Source organism: Eriocheir sinensis, chromosome 56 (assembly GCF_024679095.1).
Source record: "Eriocheir sinensis breed Jianghai 21 chromosome 56, ASM2467909v1, whole genome shotgun sequence".
NCBI classification, from domain to species: Eukaryota; Metazoa; Arthropoda; class Malacostraca; order Decapoda; family Varunidae; genus Eriocheir; species Eriocheir sinensis.
In genome coordinates, this window is record NC_066564.1 from 6,272,234 (window position 1) to 6,288,638 (window position 16,405).

General features: G+C 45.9%; 1 protein-coding gene across 1 annotated transcript in view; it reads left to right on the forward strand.

Moving 5' to 3' along the window:
- The window catches only part of LOC126984118 (gamma-aminobutyric acid type B receptor subunit 2-like), a 195,668-nt gene that overhangs the window by 129,677 nt on the left and 49,586 nt on the right, over nt 1-16,405 (forward strand). Inside the window, exons 5-9 of the mRNA XM_050837503.1 lie at nt 1,719-1,907; nt 6,436-6,543; nt 11,236-11,346; nt 13,536-13,594; nt 15,466-15,667. Coding sequence (XP_050693460.1) covers nt 1,719-1,907; nt 6,436-6,543; nt 11,236-11,346; nt 13,536-13,594; nt 15,466-15,667 — 669 coding nt within the window. The remainder of the gene's footprint in view (nt 1-1,718; nt 1,908-6,435; nt 6,544-11,235; nt 11,347-13,535; nt 13,595-15,465; nt 15,668-16,405) is intronic.

Sequence of the window (16,405 nt, forward strand, 5' to 3'; positions counted from 1 at the left end):
ACACACACACACACACACACACACACACACACGCACACGCACACACACAGTTCCATTATTTCTTCCCTTCCTCTGTCTACCATTCTTCACTTCCCTCCCTCTTTTCTTCTTTTTTACCTCCCTTCATTCTTCCTTTCCGTCCCTCCATTCTTCCTATCCTCCTCTTCTTCCTCACTTCCCTCCCTTCTTTCTTCCTTGCCTCTCTTCTTTTTTTCTTACCTCCTTCCCTTCTTCCTTACCTAACGCTCTTCTTCCCTACCTCCCTCCCTTCCTCATTCCTACCTTTCCTCCTTTCTTGGTACTTATTCTTCTCCTCTTCTTTACCTCCCTCCCTTTGTCTTCCCCACCTTTCCTTGTTTCTTACCTCCCTCCCTTCCTAACTTTCTCCCCTTCTTCCTCATCTCACCGCTTTCGTTCTTATCTCCTCCCTTCGTCCTTACCTCTCTCCTTTCCTCCTTAACTCCTTTCCCTTTTCCTCACCTCCATCCCCTCTCTCATTCTTCATTCTCACCTACCCTCCATCCCTCTCCCTCCCTCTCCCTCCTCCTCCTCCCTTTTCTCCTTATCTCTCTCCTTTCATCCTTAACTCATTCCCTTTTTTTCTCACCTCCATCCCTTCCCAATTTATCACTCTTACTTATTTTCCTTCCATCTCTCTCCCTTCCTCTCCCTCCTCCTCCTCCCTTTCCTACGTCATTAGTTCTCCCTCCACGTGTCTCTCGACCCTTCCTCCTCATCCACACAAAGATAAGGTTTTTTTGGACCCACCCTTTTTGGTCGCCCGGAAGTGAGTTGATTGCGAAAAAAATGATCCTCTGATGCAATATTGCCCCTCGCGTCCTCCTTACACACGGCTCTTCTCTCCTTCACTTGTTTGGCCCTACGTCTGAAAATAGGTAAGTAGGTAGGTAGGTAGATAGTGGTAAGTAGTAGTTGTAGTTGTAGTAGTAGTGGTTGGTAGGTAGGTAGGTAGGTAGATAGTGGTAAGTAGTAGTAGTAGTAGTTGTAGTAGTAGTGGTAGGTAGGTAGGTAGGTAGAGAGAGAGAGAGAGAGAGAGAGAGAGAGAGAGAGAGAGAGAGAGATTGGCTTTGAATTGTAGACATAACGTATAATATTCAGTCTATAGTTTGGTTTATTCATTTATAGTGTGCAAGTGGTGGTGTTGGTGGTGGTGGTGGTGGTGATGGCGTTAGTGGTAGTGCTGGTGATGATGGTGATGGCGTTAGTAATGACAGCACTGGTGGTGGAGGGGTCGGCGGTGTTGATGGAGGTGATGGGTCGATGGGCGGTGGTTGATGGTCTCCGGGTTCCCGTTAATGAGTCTTATAAGCTACCTGGAGGATGTTATTAACTCCGAGCGCATAACTTCATTAACTTCATTACCGACAAAAGTTTCTTGGATGCGAGCCACCGGGAAAGTTGTCGTGTGTGTGTGTGTGTGTGTGTGTGTGTGTGTGTGTGTGTGTGTGTGTGTGTGTGTGTGTGTGTGTGTGTGTGTGTGTGTGTGTGTGTGTGTTCATTCTTTCCAAACCTCCCTCTTCCCAACGCTCCAAAATGCTCCTAAATCCTTTTCACTATTTACTAACTACAACACTAATATTACCACTATGTTACTCCCCTCCCTCCCTCTCCATCACCACCATCACCACCACCACCAAAATATAATACCAATACCTCACTAACCCATCCTTGGCTCTCTTCTCTTACGCCCCTCCCAGGCCTACCACCTCGGCATGTACGGGGCGGACTACGCGTGGGTGTTGTCGGGGGCGCCGCAGGACAGCTGGTGGCGGGACACGTCGGGCACCAACTGCACCTCGGCCCAGCTGGTTGAGGCGGTGCAGGGCGTGGTGCTGGTGGCGGCGCACGGCTCCATCATCGGCACCAACGCCTCGGAATCTGGCCTGGTGAGTTGTGGTGTTGGTGTTGTGTTGGTGTCTGGGGTCGTGGTGTGTGGGATGTTGTGGTGCTTTGCTCGCCTACGCAAGGATACACCAGGAGGTAAGGTGTCTACACCAGGTCAGTCACCATACACACGCCTGCCCCTGAAAACTGTGTAGTTACCAGCTCCACGCCCTCCCGCCCATTGATCTGTCTTGCCTCCATTTGAAACTTTCTGTCGTGTTTGCAATAACTTCCCCGCCGCTTGAATTGTTCCTTTCATCCACTGCTCTATTTATGCACATCTTTGTTTTCCTAAACTTGGATTTATCCAACATATACCTGCAGGGTTATGACATTTTTTGCATATCCTCTTTGTTACGCCCTTCAGCCTCAAGGGCTCCCGCACACGATCGGTTTTTGGCTGCTGGCAGCAGCGAATGTTTTACTTCCAAAGTAAATTACGTGTGTTTCTATGGGAGTCTGTGAACAGGCCTCGAAAAATACGTTGGCAGAAAAAAATTTACCTCCAAGTGCTTTTCCTTTTGTTTTTCTTGGCCACTAAAATTCTCTGGCGTCTGCTGCCCGGCGACAGGACCCTTGATTGCAGTGGAAACACAGATCACGAGCGAAGCTTTGATACTCAACTCAGACTCGAGTTCAGCAAACCAGTCTCCATCACATATATATATATATATATATATATATATATATATATATATATATATATATATATATATATATATATATATATATATATATATATATATATATGTATATATATATATACATATATATATATATATATATATATATATATATATATATATATATATATATATATATCTATATATGTGTGTATATATATATATATATATATATATATATATATATATATATATATATATATATGAAACATTTCTTATCAGTGAAGACTAACCTACTGGAGTGAAGCGAACAACAAAAATCACATTTGTAGAGGTCTCCGGAGCCGATTTTCAGCGCACCGTCAAAAATATCTCCTGACAGTAGCAAACAGTCGCTAATGATCCGGCTCCTTAATAACCTTGCTCACCGCCGCCTCCCTGTGATGAAACTCGTATAGCTCCCTACTATAGCAATCAGTAAGATATATTTCATCACTATTGTGTTTTCAGGTAAAGTACATCACCTGTCTCGCTTTGTGGTTGTGGCTCTTACTAGCCGCCTCCCATCTATTAATTAGTATTTCTGTGTAATCAGTCCCCGACATTTAGAAGACCTGTCCTCCAGCTGTGTAGTGTGTGTGTAATTCACCTCACCTCTTGGTCTGCTGCGGGTCTCTCTCGAGACAGCCAGCCGTTCCCCTACGGAAGAGCACAGAGCTCGGTGTGTGTGTGTGTGTGTGTGTGTGTGTGTCCCTGTGTGCGCCCGTCCACTCCCGGCTCCCGTGTGATCGCTCTCCAACACTCCCCGTACGCACGTTCTCATTCCAGCCTAAAAGTGTTTGTGTATCCGCCTGTAGCGCTCACCTCTCCCTTGACGCACCTGCCCATCAAGCTGCTTACGCCTCGTTTCCTCACCTGCGTGACTAATTAATTACGCCACTTAGCCAGCTGCCTACAATCTGTTCCCGGGGCGTACTTTTGTGGCGCTCCGAACTTTTCCTCCCTAGATTGGCTCGGGTGTTCTGCTATTCTAGCCTCCCTCCAACACTCTTTCTCTCCCTTCTTCTTTGTTCTCCCCTTCCTTCTCCTTCCCCTTTTTATCTTTTGACTCCTCTTCCTGTTCCTCCTCCTCTTTCTCCTACTACTACTTTTCTTTTTCCGACTCCCTTCTTTTCCTCCTTCCTTTTCTCCTCCTCCTACTCCTTCTCCTTTCCCCATTCCTCTTTCTTTTTCTCCTCCTCTTTCTCCTCCACTTTCTCATGCTATTTCGACCCCTTTGGCACCTTATTTAATGGAAAAGTCTCTCTCTTGACCACCCCCCACTCCTCCTCCTCCTCCTCCTTCTCCTCCTCTTCCTCCGATCAGGTCAATGGTACAATCGTCTCGGCCTCTCAAGTTTCCCTATTACTGTCACGTCCGATTCCTGTCTAGGTGACCCTTTTCGAGAAGGTCAGAGGGTGGATTCCTGTGTGGGGGAAGGGAGAAAGTGGGCGTGAGTGAGCGTGGGTGGATGTGGAGGAAGGGAGTTAGGGAATCGGTGTGTTGGTGTGGGCTGGTGGGTGGGCGTGTGTGTGTGTGTAGATGTGGGTGTAGGTATGAGTGTGAGTGTGGCTGTGGATGGGTGTGGGTGTGTTAGTGGAAAGGTGTGGTTGTGGGTGTGGGAATGAGTGTGTGAGAGTGTGGGTGTGGGTGTGGGTGTGAGTGGGTGGGTGTGGATGGGTGTGGGTGTGTCAGGGGGAAAGGTGTAGTTGTGGGTGTGGGTGTGAGTGGGTGTGGGTGTGGGTGTCCTCTCCTACACTGGTTTTCTTTAATGATCTTCGGCTTTCTGTGCTCTCTGGTTTGTCTGTTATCACCCACTTCCTATGTGCCCCTTTACCTGGCCTCACCTGTGTGTCTTTGCTTCCTTCCCTGCACGTGCCTGACCCTCCAGTGTCCGTCAGTTTTATAATAATACGCACGCTGACTAAGAAGAGGCCTGCCTTGAACATCATCTCAAACGCTAAATAGAATAGGCCTGCCTTGAACATCATCTCAAACGCTAAATAGAATAGGACTGCCTTGAACATCATCTCAAACGCTAAATAGAATAGGCCTGCCTTGAACACCATCTCAAACGCTAAATAGAATAGGACTGCCTTGAACACCATCTCAAACGCTAAATAGAATAGGCCTGCCTTGAACACCATCTCAAACGCTAAATAGAATAGGACTGCCTTGAACACCATCTCAAACGCTAAATAGAATAGGACTGCCTTGAACACCATCTCAAACGCTAACTAGAATAGGACTGCCTTGAACATCATCTCAAACGCTAAATAGACTAGGACTGCCTTGAACACCATCTCAAACGCTAAATAGACTAGGACTGCCTTGAACACCATCTCAAACGCTAAATAGACTAGGACTGCCTTGAACACCATCTCAAACGCTAAATAGACTAGGACTGCCTTGAACACCATCTCAAACGCTAAATAGAATAGGACTGCCTTGAACACCATCTCAAACGCTAAATAGAATAGGACTGCCTTGAACACCATCTCAAACGCTAACTAGAATAGGACTGCCTTGAACACCATCTCAAACGCTAACTAGAATAGGACTGCCTTGAAATCCATCTCAGTCCTATATAAGGGTAACAATGTCTGGCTGTGGTGAGTTGGGTTGTTGAAGAGGTTGTAAATTGAAGTGTTTAAGAACATAGCATAAGACAATAAGAACATAAAAACACAAGAACATAAGGACATAATAACATAAGGACATAAGAGCATAACATAAGAGCATAAGAACATGATGACATAAGAACATTGCATCAGAACAATCTATAACATAAGGACATGAAAACATAACTTAAGATCATAAGAGCATAATAACATAAAAACAACACAATAACATAAAAAACAAATGAACATAACATAAAAACATAAGATCATAACACAAGAACATAAGAGCATAATATAACATGACATTACATAGAAACATAAGAAAATAAGAACATAAGAACTTAAAGAACCTCCGTACTCAGAATACGTTTGTTAAAAGGAGAGTGTTTGTACTAGTTGAAGGGCGTGTATATAGAGAGCTAGTGAGGGGAGACTGTGTTAAAAGAAATAGAAGGGGAAGGAGAGGGAGGGACGTGAGAGGAAAGGGAGAGGGAGCATGGGAGGGGAAAAGGTTAATCTGGTTCTTTGGAGGTAAGCACACACACACACACACACACACACACACACACACACACACACACACACACACACACATGTTTCCTCCTCTCTCTATCCCTCTCTCGCCAAAACCAGGATGAGCCATTCAGCTAATTTCCGCTTATTCCTCTCCTTACCCTTATCTTACTCCTCCTCCTCCTCCTCCTCTTGCGTCCCTACCATCTCTTGTATTTGGTCTACACCCTCCCTCTTCCTTATCATCTACTTCGTCCCCATCTCCTCTTTGTCTTTCTACTGCTTCCTCCTCCTTCCTTCAACTTAATATCAACTAGAGTAGAAATGCAACGTTTTGGAGTCTTCTGATTAATGTAAAATCACTTAGGTTTAAGGACAGACCACCAAGTCTGGACCATGGGGTCTGTGTGGTCTGATTTTCTATGTAAATCTATGTAAATCTCCTCTCCGGATCATTCTCTTATTATTCTCTTTCGTTCCACTCGTCTTCTTTCCTCTGTACTAAATCTCGATCTGACTTCCTCCTCTTTCGTTCACCTCCTTTTTCCTTCACCTCCTCCTCCTCCTCCTCCTCCCCCTTCTCCTTCTGTTTGATATCTCTATTCCATTACTCCTCTTCTCCTCCTCCTCCTATACTTCTGCTCCTGCACCTCCTGTTTCATATATCTATTCCTTTACTCGTCTTCCTCCTCCTCCTCCTCCTCCTCCTCACCATCATCATCATCCTCTTCCAGACCAACAGCCAGTTCCTGCACGAGTTCTCCCGCACCGGCCAGCCGCTCACCGAGTACGTCACCCATACCTACGACGCGCTCTGGGCCATCGCTCTCGCCCTCCGCCAGGTGAGAGAGAGAGAGAGAGAGAGAGAGAGAGAGAGAGAGAGAGAGAGAGAGAGAGAGAGAGAGTAGTCATCGTCATCGTCACACAAGCCTCTGCAACACACACGCTCAGGTTCATCCATCTGCTGTTGCCTCCTCCTCGGCTCTTCATTTTCTTTTTGTCTTTCTTTTTGTCCGGCGCCCCAGAAGTTTATATGAATCAAAGAAGCTTATTTCATGTTTCTGGAAATTAACCCAGCTTAGGATAACTTTCGAGTCGGCCTTAACTACCCGCGGCATTTACGGCAGAAGTTAAGAATTGCTGAGTTTTGTTGGTTTAAACCCGGCGCTCGTAAAGGCGGCGGTGGTGGCGGCGGTGGAGGCAACGGTGGAGATGACGGTGGTGGAGGTGATGGTGGTGGCGGCGGTGGAGATGGCGTCCGCTGCGATTGGCACGTATTTTGCCTTCACTGGTAGCCTGGTAACATACAGTCCCAGGTCTTTCTCTGCCTCTGTGGTGGATAGTGGAGTGTTTCCCATGTGGTATTGGTGTGCTGGATATTCCCTCCCAAGGTGCAGGAGTCTACATTTTTTTTCACTGAATTCTACCAGCCACTTTTTGTTCCATTCCTGTAGCTTGGTGAGGTCTGACAGTAGGAAATCCGCAGTCAATGGGCTAAGGTATCCCTCCTCCTTTTTCTCCTCCTCCTAATCCTTCTCTTTTCCCGACTCTTTTTTCTTTTTCTCCTCCTTCTATTCCCCCTTTCCGAACTTCTCTTTTTTGTTTTCCTCCTCCTTTTCTCCTCCTCCTCCTAATCCTTCTCCTTTCCCGACTCCTATTTCTTTTTCTCCTCCTTCTATTCCCCCTTTCCCAACTTCCCTTTTTTTGTTTTCCTCCTCCTTTTCTCCTCCTCCTCCTCCTTCTCCTTTCCCCATTCCTCTTTCTTTTTCTCCTTCTCATTCTCCTTCTCTTTCTCTTCCTCTTTCTCATGCTATTTCGACCCCTTTGGCACCTTATTTAATGGAAAAGCCTCTCTCTTGACTCCCCCCCACACTCCTCCTCCTCTTCCTCCTCCTAACGAAGAGAAAGGTTATCCACGGGCGTAAATTCATTTCTTGTGTAACCATTTAATTCTTCTTCTACCATACACTATTTGCAGGAGCGGCGCCAGAGTGTTCTTTCTTGTTTCCTTTGCTGGGGTCCTGTGCTGCCTCCGTTCCTGTAAATAAGTGTCTACGAGTGTAAGTTCGTTCATTGTGTAACCATTTCAATATTCTTCTACTTTACGCTATTTGTAGGAGCAGCGCCAGTGTTCTTTTTTGCTTCCTCATTTTTTTTTGCCTTTGAGCTGCCTCTGATCCTGTAAAAAGCATCTTTGAGTCTCTAAGCGCCAAGGAAACAGTTAGGTCCAGTGGCAGTGGGTCGGAGTGGCGGTTATTTTGTCACTAAGGCAACACGCAAAATTGACTTCTCTTTCGGCCTCTTGTTCTATTTTCTTCTGTTGGAGCATCGTCTGGCGGGCCGTTATTTCAATTGTTGTTTTTGTGTGTTGCCCTTGAGCTGCCTCCCTTGCTGTATACATTTAGAGCAAAGGAAACAGTTAAGTCTAGTGGTAGTGAGTCGTAGGGCCAGTTTCACAGTTCCCCATGATGGGTTAGTAAGCTCCCAAACCAATAACAGAGCCTTCGAAATTTCCTTGTATAGTGTCTGGTGTTTATATTTAAGTTCACAAATTTGATGAAACTATACAGGAAAAGTCTTGTGTATTTAGTGTGGCAACGAAGACCTCTCCATTTTGGATTGTATGGGATTCTATAGTTTGGTTCGGGCTGTTACGAAGACACTGTGTTGGACTGTGAAATCGGCTCGTAGTATCGGTCACGGGTCAGCAGTTCCACCCTCCCCGGCATGGCGAAGTTGAGGTGGCTGTGTTCCCGTCACCCCTGGCTACTGACGCTAGGCTCTCCTCTTGGGCAGCCATGACACCACACAGGTCTTGGAACCCTCACTGCCACCCTCCAGCTCTGGGTAGGCCCGACCGAGAATCTCCCCGCCCCCCATCCCCCCCACCCCGCTGGCCTATATCCCATCAAACGACGAAGAGGAAAACTACGGAGTCAGTCGAGTGAGGAGCACGAAAAGGCGGAGTTTTATTTTATATGCCAGATGGGACATTTAGGACGCGTACGTTTGAAAAAAAAATGTTCAGAGGCTCAGAAATATTCAAAAGAGTGCGAGTAATGGCCCGAACATTTCTTTCTGTGACAAGAGGAACCATTGTTTGTTTTTTATCATTTATTGTCGCGACAAATTTTATACCCACCAGAAATTGACCTCTCTTTTACCCACTCTCCTTTACTTTTTACAGCAGTGCTTAGCGGACGTTTTTGTTTTCGTATGTTATTGCCTTTGAGCGGCTTCCTTTGCTGTAAAAAGGAAAGAAAAATCTAATCCCAGCGTCAGTGCAAGGAGAGAGATCAAGGAGAGCACCAAGTCGTCGGCCTCCCAGAAGCGACACCCTTGCTGAGACATCGTAGTGTTGGCGCGGCGGCGAGAGTGTGGCGGAGTGTGGCGCAGCGTCCCAAGGGTTGGTGGGTGGATGGTGTGGCGCCGCGTGCAGCCCCTCCTCCCCCCACCAACCGACACACACACACACACACACACACACACACACAGACACACACACAAGACTGTCTTTTACTCTGTGTTTTCCTTTTCACCACAAACATCAAAACCTTTACCCTGTATTACTGTCTTTGTCTGTCTCTGTCTATCTGTCTGTTTGTTTGTCTGTCTCTGTCTCTGTCTGTCTGTCTGTCTGTCTGTGTCTCTCTCTCTCTCTCTCTCTCTCTCATGATAATTACAATCTTCCAGCTACACTTAATCTCTCGTTTCTTGTCTTGTTCTTTATGGCGTTTCTTTCATGCTTCAAGGACTCAAGTGGAAGACATTACCAGTGTGAGAAGGACTTGGAGAAATATTATTGTCACAGGAGGAAGGACCGTCAGGAGGCTTTGTGTGTAGGAGGGCGGCGTTGAGGGGACGTGGGGGGGGAGGGGGGGGGAACGCCGCTGCAGCCTCGTTAGCCTCCGCGAAAAGCGCCTGTTTGAGGGTTGCCTTCATTCCGTGTTTGTTCTAAGCCTTTGGAGTGTTGTGTGTGTGTGGGTGAGTCTCATTTCATTGTTGTCTGCTCCCCCCTCCCTTCCTCCTGCTCCGGCCGCCTCCCCCACCGCTCTCCCTCTCTTCCGCCACTCCCTCCCTCTATCAGTGTGTGTGTGTGTGTGTGTGTGTGTGTGTGTGTGTATTGTGAGTCATAAACACACACACACACACACACACACACACACACACACATACATCTCACCTGAACTAAAAGGAATGAAAGAGGTTTAGAGACGGCAAGATAAGCCTGTCCATTCCCACTCTCCCTGTCTCTCGTGTGTGTGTGTGTTTGTGTGTGTGTGTGTGTGTGTGTGTGTGTGTGTGTGTGTGTGTGTGTGTGTGTGTGTGTGTGTGTGTGTGTGTGTGTGTGTGTGTGTGTGTGTGTGTGTGTGTGTGTGTGCCCCAGGGAGGTGTGGTGTCTGTGTGCCTCGTCTCCTCGCCTTTCTGCCTCCTCCCTTCGGTGGGTCTCCGCAGCCCAGTCGCTTTTGTTTCCTCGAGTCACAAATATCATGAGCTTGCTTCCTTTTGCTCTTAACTCGTGCGGCCTTGCTCTCAGACGCTCTTTCTTTCTCTTTCTCTATTCTTTATGTCTGTTTCTCTTTGTGGGTATCCAGTTTCTCTACTTCTTCGCCTTGTCTTCTATTTTTTTTTTGTATTATTCTTTGTATCCATTCCTTACTACTTAACTTCATTTCCTTTGTTTTCTTTTATTTTTATGCGTCATTCTCTCAGTTTCAGCTATTTCTTTTACTTTATTTTTCTTTCTCACTTTCTCTTTCTTTCTTTATGATTTTTTGCTCCTTGTATATGTATGTTTTCTCTACTCCTTCGTCTCCTCTCCTTTATTTCCTTTTATTTATCCATCATTCTCTCATTTTCTTTCAGCTGTTTCTCTTACTTCTATACTCTCTCTCTTACTTCTATTTTTCTCTCTCTCTCTCTCTTATTTATGTTTGTTTTTCTGCTACTTCGTCTCGTCTGTTATATTTTTATTTTATTTTCTTGTTATTCTTTGTGGGCATCTTGTCTTTCCATGTTTTTTTTTATTTCCACTGTTTATCACGTGTCTTCCTTCCTCTCTTTCTCTTCCGTTCACGGCTTTCTCTTTTGTCTCTATCATTATTTTGCGTCTTCTTCTTCCTCTTCCTTTTCTTATATTTCATCATTCATTCTTCAAGTTCTTCCCTTTCATTCTTTGCACTCTTCTACATTTATTTTACCCTTAGTTATTTATCTACATATACTCTTTTTTATCTTTATTTATCATCTTTTAATTGTTCTTGTTGATTCTTTGTATTAACGTTGTCTTTCTTGTTATATTTGTTTCTACCGTTTTCTGTGTCATCCTTCGTCTTTTCTTTTCACTACTTGACTTTATCTTTTCATTATTTTATCTATTATTCTTTGTATCATAGTTGTATTTTTTGTATTATTTTTTTCTACTTCTTTCTTTGTCATTTTTTTCCTCTTTTTTCCCTTCACTTCTTGATTTCATCCTCTGACTAACATTATTTTGCATCTTTACGCCCCTTTCCCTCCTGTCCCCCCCTCAGATGGGCTTGAAGGCAGCGCGGCAGAGGTTTTCGAGAGCAGTCGGCCGGAGGGAGGTCAACGCGGCGCACCTCGTCAAGGTCACCCATTGGCCCAGGAAGCAAGGCGACCAGGTAGGAAGTTCCGTGACGCATAAGTTCCCATTTTTAAACGTCTCGGGTCCTTACTTCTCCTGTTTACAAAGCCTCTCGTAGAAGTTGCTGGGATTTTCATGAAACGTTTTGTGATCCCAGAGATAGTTTTACCCGACCTCTCCACCTTGAACAGGGAAAACGCCCATAAATCCCTGTTAATCTTCTCTGTAACCTTGGGAAATAGCCGTAATGGGAACCCGATACTTACGAATATGGACCTTAAACTTTTCAGGCGCCGAATTATGTTTGTTGTATATTTGACATTAGTGTTTCTCGGGGGAGTTAAATATTAAGCATCTTTTAACGTGAAGGGTATTAAGCATCAAGGTTTCTCGCAGGTGTTAAATATTAAGCATGTTATAATCTGCAGAATTTTTTTTCATCCGTGTTTCTTGCGTGTTTTAGATGCTTTATATGTAAGGCGCAGAGGTAACGGTTTGTGATGGTATCTAGCATCAATGTTCTCTCGCGTGTGTTAAATTTTAAGTATGCCAGGCGCTGAAATAGGTCTTTGCAGTTTGTTTAGCATCAATGATTTTTCGCGTGTGTTAGATTTTAAGCATGCCAGGCGCTGAAATAAGTCTATGTAGTTTGTTTAGCATCAATGATTTTTCGCGTGTGTTAGATTTTAAGCATGCCAGACGCTGATATAAGTCTTTGCTGTTTGTTTAGCATCAATGATTTTTTGCGTGTGTTAGATTTTAAGTATGCCAGGCGCTGAAATAAGTCTATGTAGTTTGTTTAGCATCAATGATTTTTCGCGTGTGTTAGATTTTAAGCATGCCAGACGCTGATATAAGTCTTTGCTGTTTGTTTGGCATCATTGTTTCTCGTATCAAGCAGCCCAGAACTAAAATTGAATGAGACTTAAAATTTCAAAATACTCAGCATTCAGAACTTATTTGGCACTGATGTTTCTCGCGCAAGTTAAGAAATAGACAGGTAGGAATCAGACACGTAATTTATGAATATGTATGAATTAGGCACATAAGCAGACACGTTAGAGCTCAGTGTTTCTCGTATAAGGTTGGAATCAGACACGTTAGAGCTCAGTGTTTCTCGTATTAGGTTGGAATCAGACACGGTAGAGCTCAGTGTTTCTCGTATAAGGTAGGAATCAGACACGGTAGAGCTCAGTGTTTCTCGTATAAGGTTGGAATCAGACACGTTAGAGCTCAGTGTTTCTCGTATAAGGTTGGAATCAGACACGTTAGAGCTCAGTGTTTCTCGTATAAGGTTGGAATCAGACACGTTAGAGCTCAGTGTTTCTCGTATAAGGTTGGAATCAGACACCTTAGAGCTCAGTGTTTCTCGTATAAGGTTGGAATCAGACACCTTAGAGCTCAGTGTTTCTCGTATAAGGTTGGAATCAGACACGTTAGAGCTCAGTGTTTCTCGTATAAGGTTGGAATCAGACACGTTAGAGCTCAGAGTTTCTCGTATAAGGTTGGAATCAGACACCTTAGAGCTCAGTGTTTCTCGTATAAGGTAGGAATCAGACACGTTAGAGCTCAGTGTTTCTCGTATAAGGTTGGAATCAGACACCTTAGAGCTCAGTGTTTCTCGTATAAGGTAGGAATCAGACACCTTAGAGCTCAGTGTTTCTCGTATAAGGTTGGAATCAGACACGTTAGAGCTCAGTGTTTCTCGTATAAGGTTGGAATCAGACACGTTAGAGCTCAGTGTTTCTCGTATAAGGTAGGAATCAGACACCTTAGAGCTCAGTGTTTCTCGTATAAGGTTGGAATCAGACACGTTAGAGCTCAGTGTTTCTCGTATAAGGTTGGAATCAGACACCTTAGAGCTCAGTGTTTCTCGTATAAGGTTGGAATCAGACACCTTAGAGCTCAGTGTTTCTCGTATAAGGTAGGAATCAGACACGTTAGAGCTCAGTGTTTCTCGTATAAGGTTGGAATCAGACACGTTAGAGCTCAGTGTTTCTCGTATAAGGTAGGAATCAGACACGTTAGAGCTCAGTGTTTCTCGTATAAGGTAGGAATCAGACACGTTAGAGCTCAGTGTTTCTCGTGTAAGGTTGGAATCAGACACGTTAGAGATAAGAATAGCGTCTCTGCATCACCCACTCATTTCAACGCCACCGGTTCCTCGCACACCGTCACTCCACTCCACCTCTCACCACCCACTCCCTCTCTCATTCCCTCCCTCAGACGTGCAGCTCGGGCCTCCACCAACTCCCCGGCAACTCCACCAAGCCCACCATGACCTGGTAAGTGGAGCATAAGTTTTCAAGCACCGTCTGACCTCCTACTTCAACGCCCACTGATAACTTTTTGTTTGTATATATTTTTTTTAGTGTTTCTCCTCCTCCTGGAAAGCTTGCCTGGTGTTGAGGTTTAAATTTATGTGTGTATATGCTGTGTGGGGGGAGGGAGATGAGGTTGTGGTGGTTGTAGTAGTAATAGTAGTAGTAGTAGTAGTAGTAGTAGTAGTAGTAGTGACCGGGTTGATAGCATTCACGCTACCCCAAACTGAGACTCTAAAATTATATGAAAAAAACAAATAGCAAAAATACAATAAATAAACCGATCGCTAATAAACAAAGAAAAAACAACAACCTCATGAAATTATCAGAACAGAACTAACAAACTGGAAACATCATGAAATAATAAAAGGAAAAAAAAACCAATCACCTTATACTAAAACAACCAGTATAGCACCCTCTCCCCCCTCCCCTCTCCCTCTTCCCCTCCCCCCTGCCCCCCTTCCTTCGTTAACCATCCCAAGAGAAGCTTTTTAATAATAACTAGAGGAGGAGGACCAGGATTTAGGCAGGACGGGACAGGAAGGAACTGAAAGGAACGGGGAGGAACGGGGAAGGAAGAGAACGGGAGGGAACGGAACCGGAAAGGGAGAGAACGGGAGGGAAAGGGAGAAGATGGGAGGGAAAGGAACGGGAAAGGGAGAGGACGGGAGGGAAAGGGAGAAGATGGGAGGGAAAGGAACGGGAAAGGGAGAGGACGGGAGGGAAAGGGAAAAGATGGGAGGGAAAGGAACGGGAAAGGGAGAGGACGGGAGGGAAAGGAACGGGAAAGGGAGAGGACGGGAGGGAAAGGAACGGGAAAGGGAGAGGACGGGAGGGAAAGGAACGGGAAAGGGCGGGACGAGAAGAGACGGGACAGGACTTAAACGGAACGGCAAGAAAGTGTAAGGGACGGGACAGGAGGGGAGAAGCGGAAAGAACGGGGAAAAAGGACAGGACAGGAGTTAGATGGAACAGGACGGGTCGGGATGGAACGGGAAGGATCGGGACAGAAGAGGGAGGGAAGGAGCAGAACTTAGATGGGACAGGACGGGATAGGACAGTTCTTAGATGGGACAGGACGGAATAGGACAGTTCTTAGATGGGACAGGACGGAATATGACAGTTCTTAGATGGGACAGGACGGAATAGGACTGTTCTTAGATGGGACAGGACGGAATATGACAGTTCTTAGATGGGACAGGACGGGATAGGACTGTTCTTAGATGGGACAGGACGGAATAGGACTGTTCTTAGATGGGACAGGACGGAATATGACAGTTCTTAGATGGGACAGGACGGAATATGACAGTTCTTAGATGGGACAGGACGGAATAGGACAGTTCTTAGATGGGACAGGACGGAATAGGACAGTTCTAAGATGGGACAGGACGGAATAGGACAGTTCTTAGATGGGACAGGACGGAATATGACAGTTCTTAGATGGGACAGGACGGGATAGGACAGTTCTTAGATGGGACAGGACGGGATAGGACAGTTCTTAGATGGGACAGGACGGAATAGGACAGTTCTAAGATGGGACAGGACGGAATAGGACAGTTCTTAGATGGGACAGGACGGGATAGGACAGTTCTAAGATGGGACAGGACGGGATAGGACAGAACTTAAATGGGACGGGAAGGAATGGAAAGAAACCGTACAGAGCTTAGACAGAACGGGAAGATACTGGACAGGACTTAGACAGAACATAGACGGGTCAAAACTAAGACAGGATAGGAAAAAAGGGACAGGACGGGACGGGGCAGGCAGACAGGCCGGCACACAGACCATCCCAAGCGAAATAAACTTTATAATATGTCCTTATCTCCCGCCTGCAGGATCCTTGGGCGCCTGGCTAAGCTGCAAGAGGACCTGAGGCAAGGATCTCTAGCGAAGGACGAGGAGGAGGAGGAGGCGGCGACGGGATTGGCAGAGGGAGGCGTCGCGGGTTTCGAACTGGACACCTTCGACTACTCGCGCGAAGACTTGGCGGACCAGATGCTCGAGACTCTGCAAGGCTTGAGGTTCCGCGGAGTGTCGGTGAGTGTATGTGTGTGTGTGTGTGTGTGTGTGTGTGTGTGTGTGTGTGTGTTTCGGGGAAGGGATTAAAGTTTTATCTCCGTTTTCTATGATATTTGATCCTCCTCTCCTCCAAAACTTCCATTCATTTAACTAGGCTACACTTTCCCCTTCTTTTCCCGTCCCTTCCCCTTTCAACTCCTTCACCTTTCTTTCCTTTCCTTACCCTCTTCCCATCACTCCTTCCCCACCCAGGAAAGTGGGGAATAGAGGGGGGGCATGGAAAGAGGGGAGGAGGGGAGGACGGGACGAAAGAAGGAGGGGATGGGAGAAAGAGAAGGAGAGGAAAGAGGAGTGGATGGAGGTTAAAGGCTTCTCCCTCCTCGTCCTCCTCCTCCTCCTCACACAACCACACAAATAGGTGAAACACAAAGCCCATGATTGCTGTGTTAAGCCACGCCCTCGCAGCATCATGGCGGCTCAGGAGGAAGGAGAGGAGGAGGAGGAGGAGGAGGAGGAGGAGATGGAGGAGGAGAAGGAGGAAGAAAGAACAGAAGAGAAAGAATAGCAAGAAGAATAAGAGCGAGAACAAAAACAAGAACAAGACGTCGATGAAGGAAAAGGAGATAAAGAGGAAAAAGAAAAAAAAATGTGGAGCACAACAAAAAAACAGCAACAAGAAAAGGAAGAAAACAAGTAAAAAAGACGCAAAGGAAAAGAAGAAGGAGAAGGAGGAGGAGGAGGAGGAGGAGGAGGAGG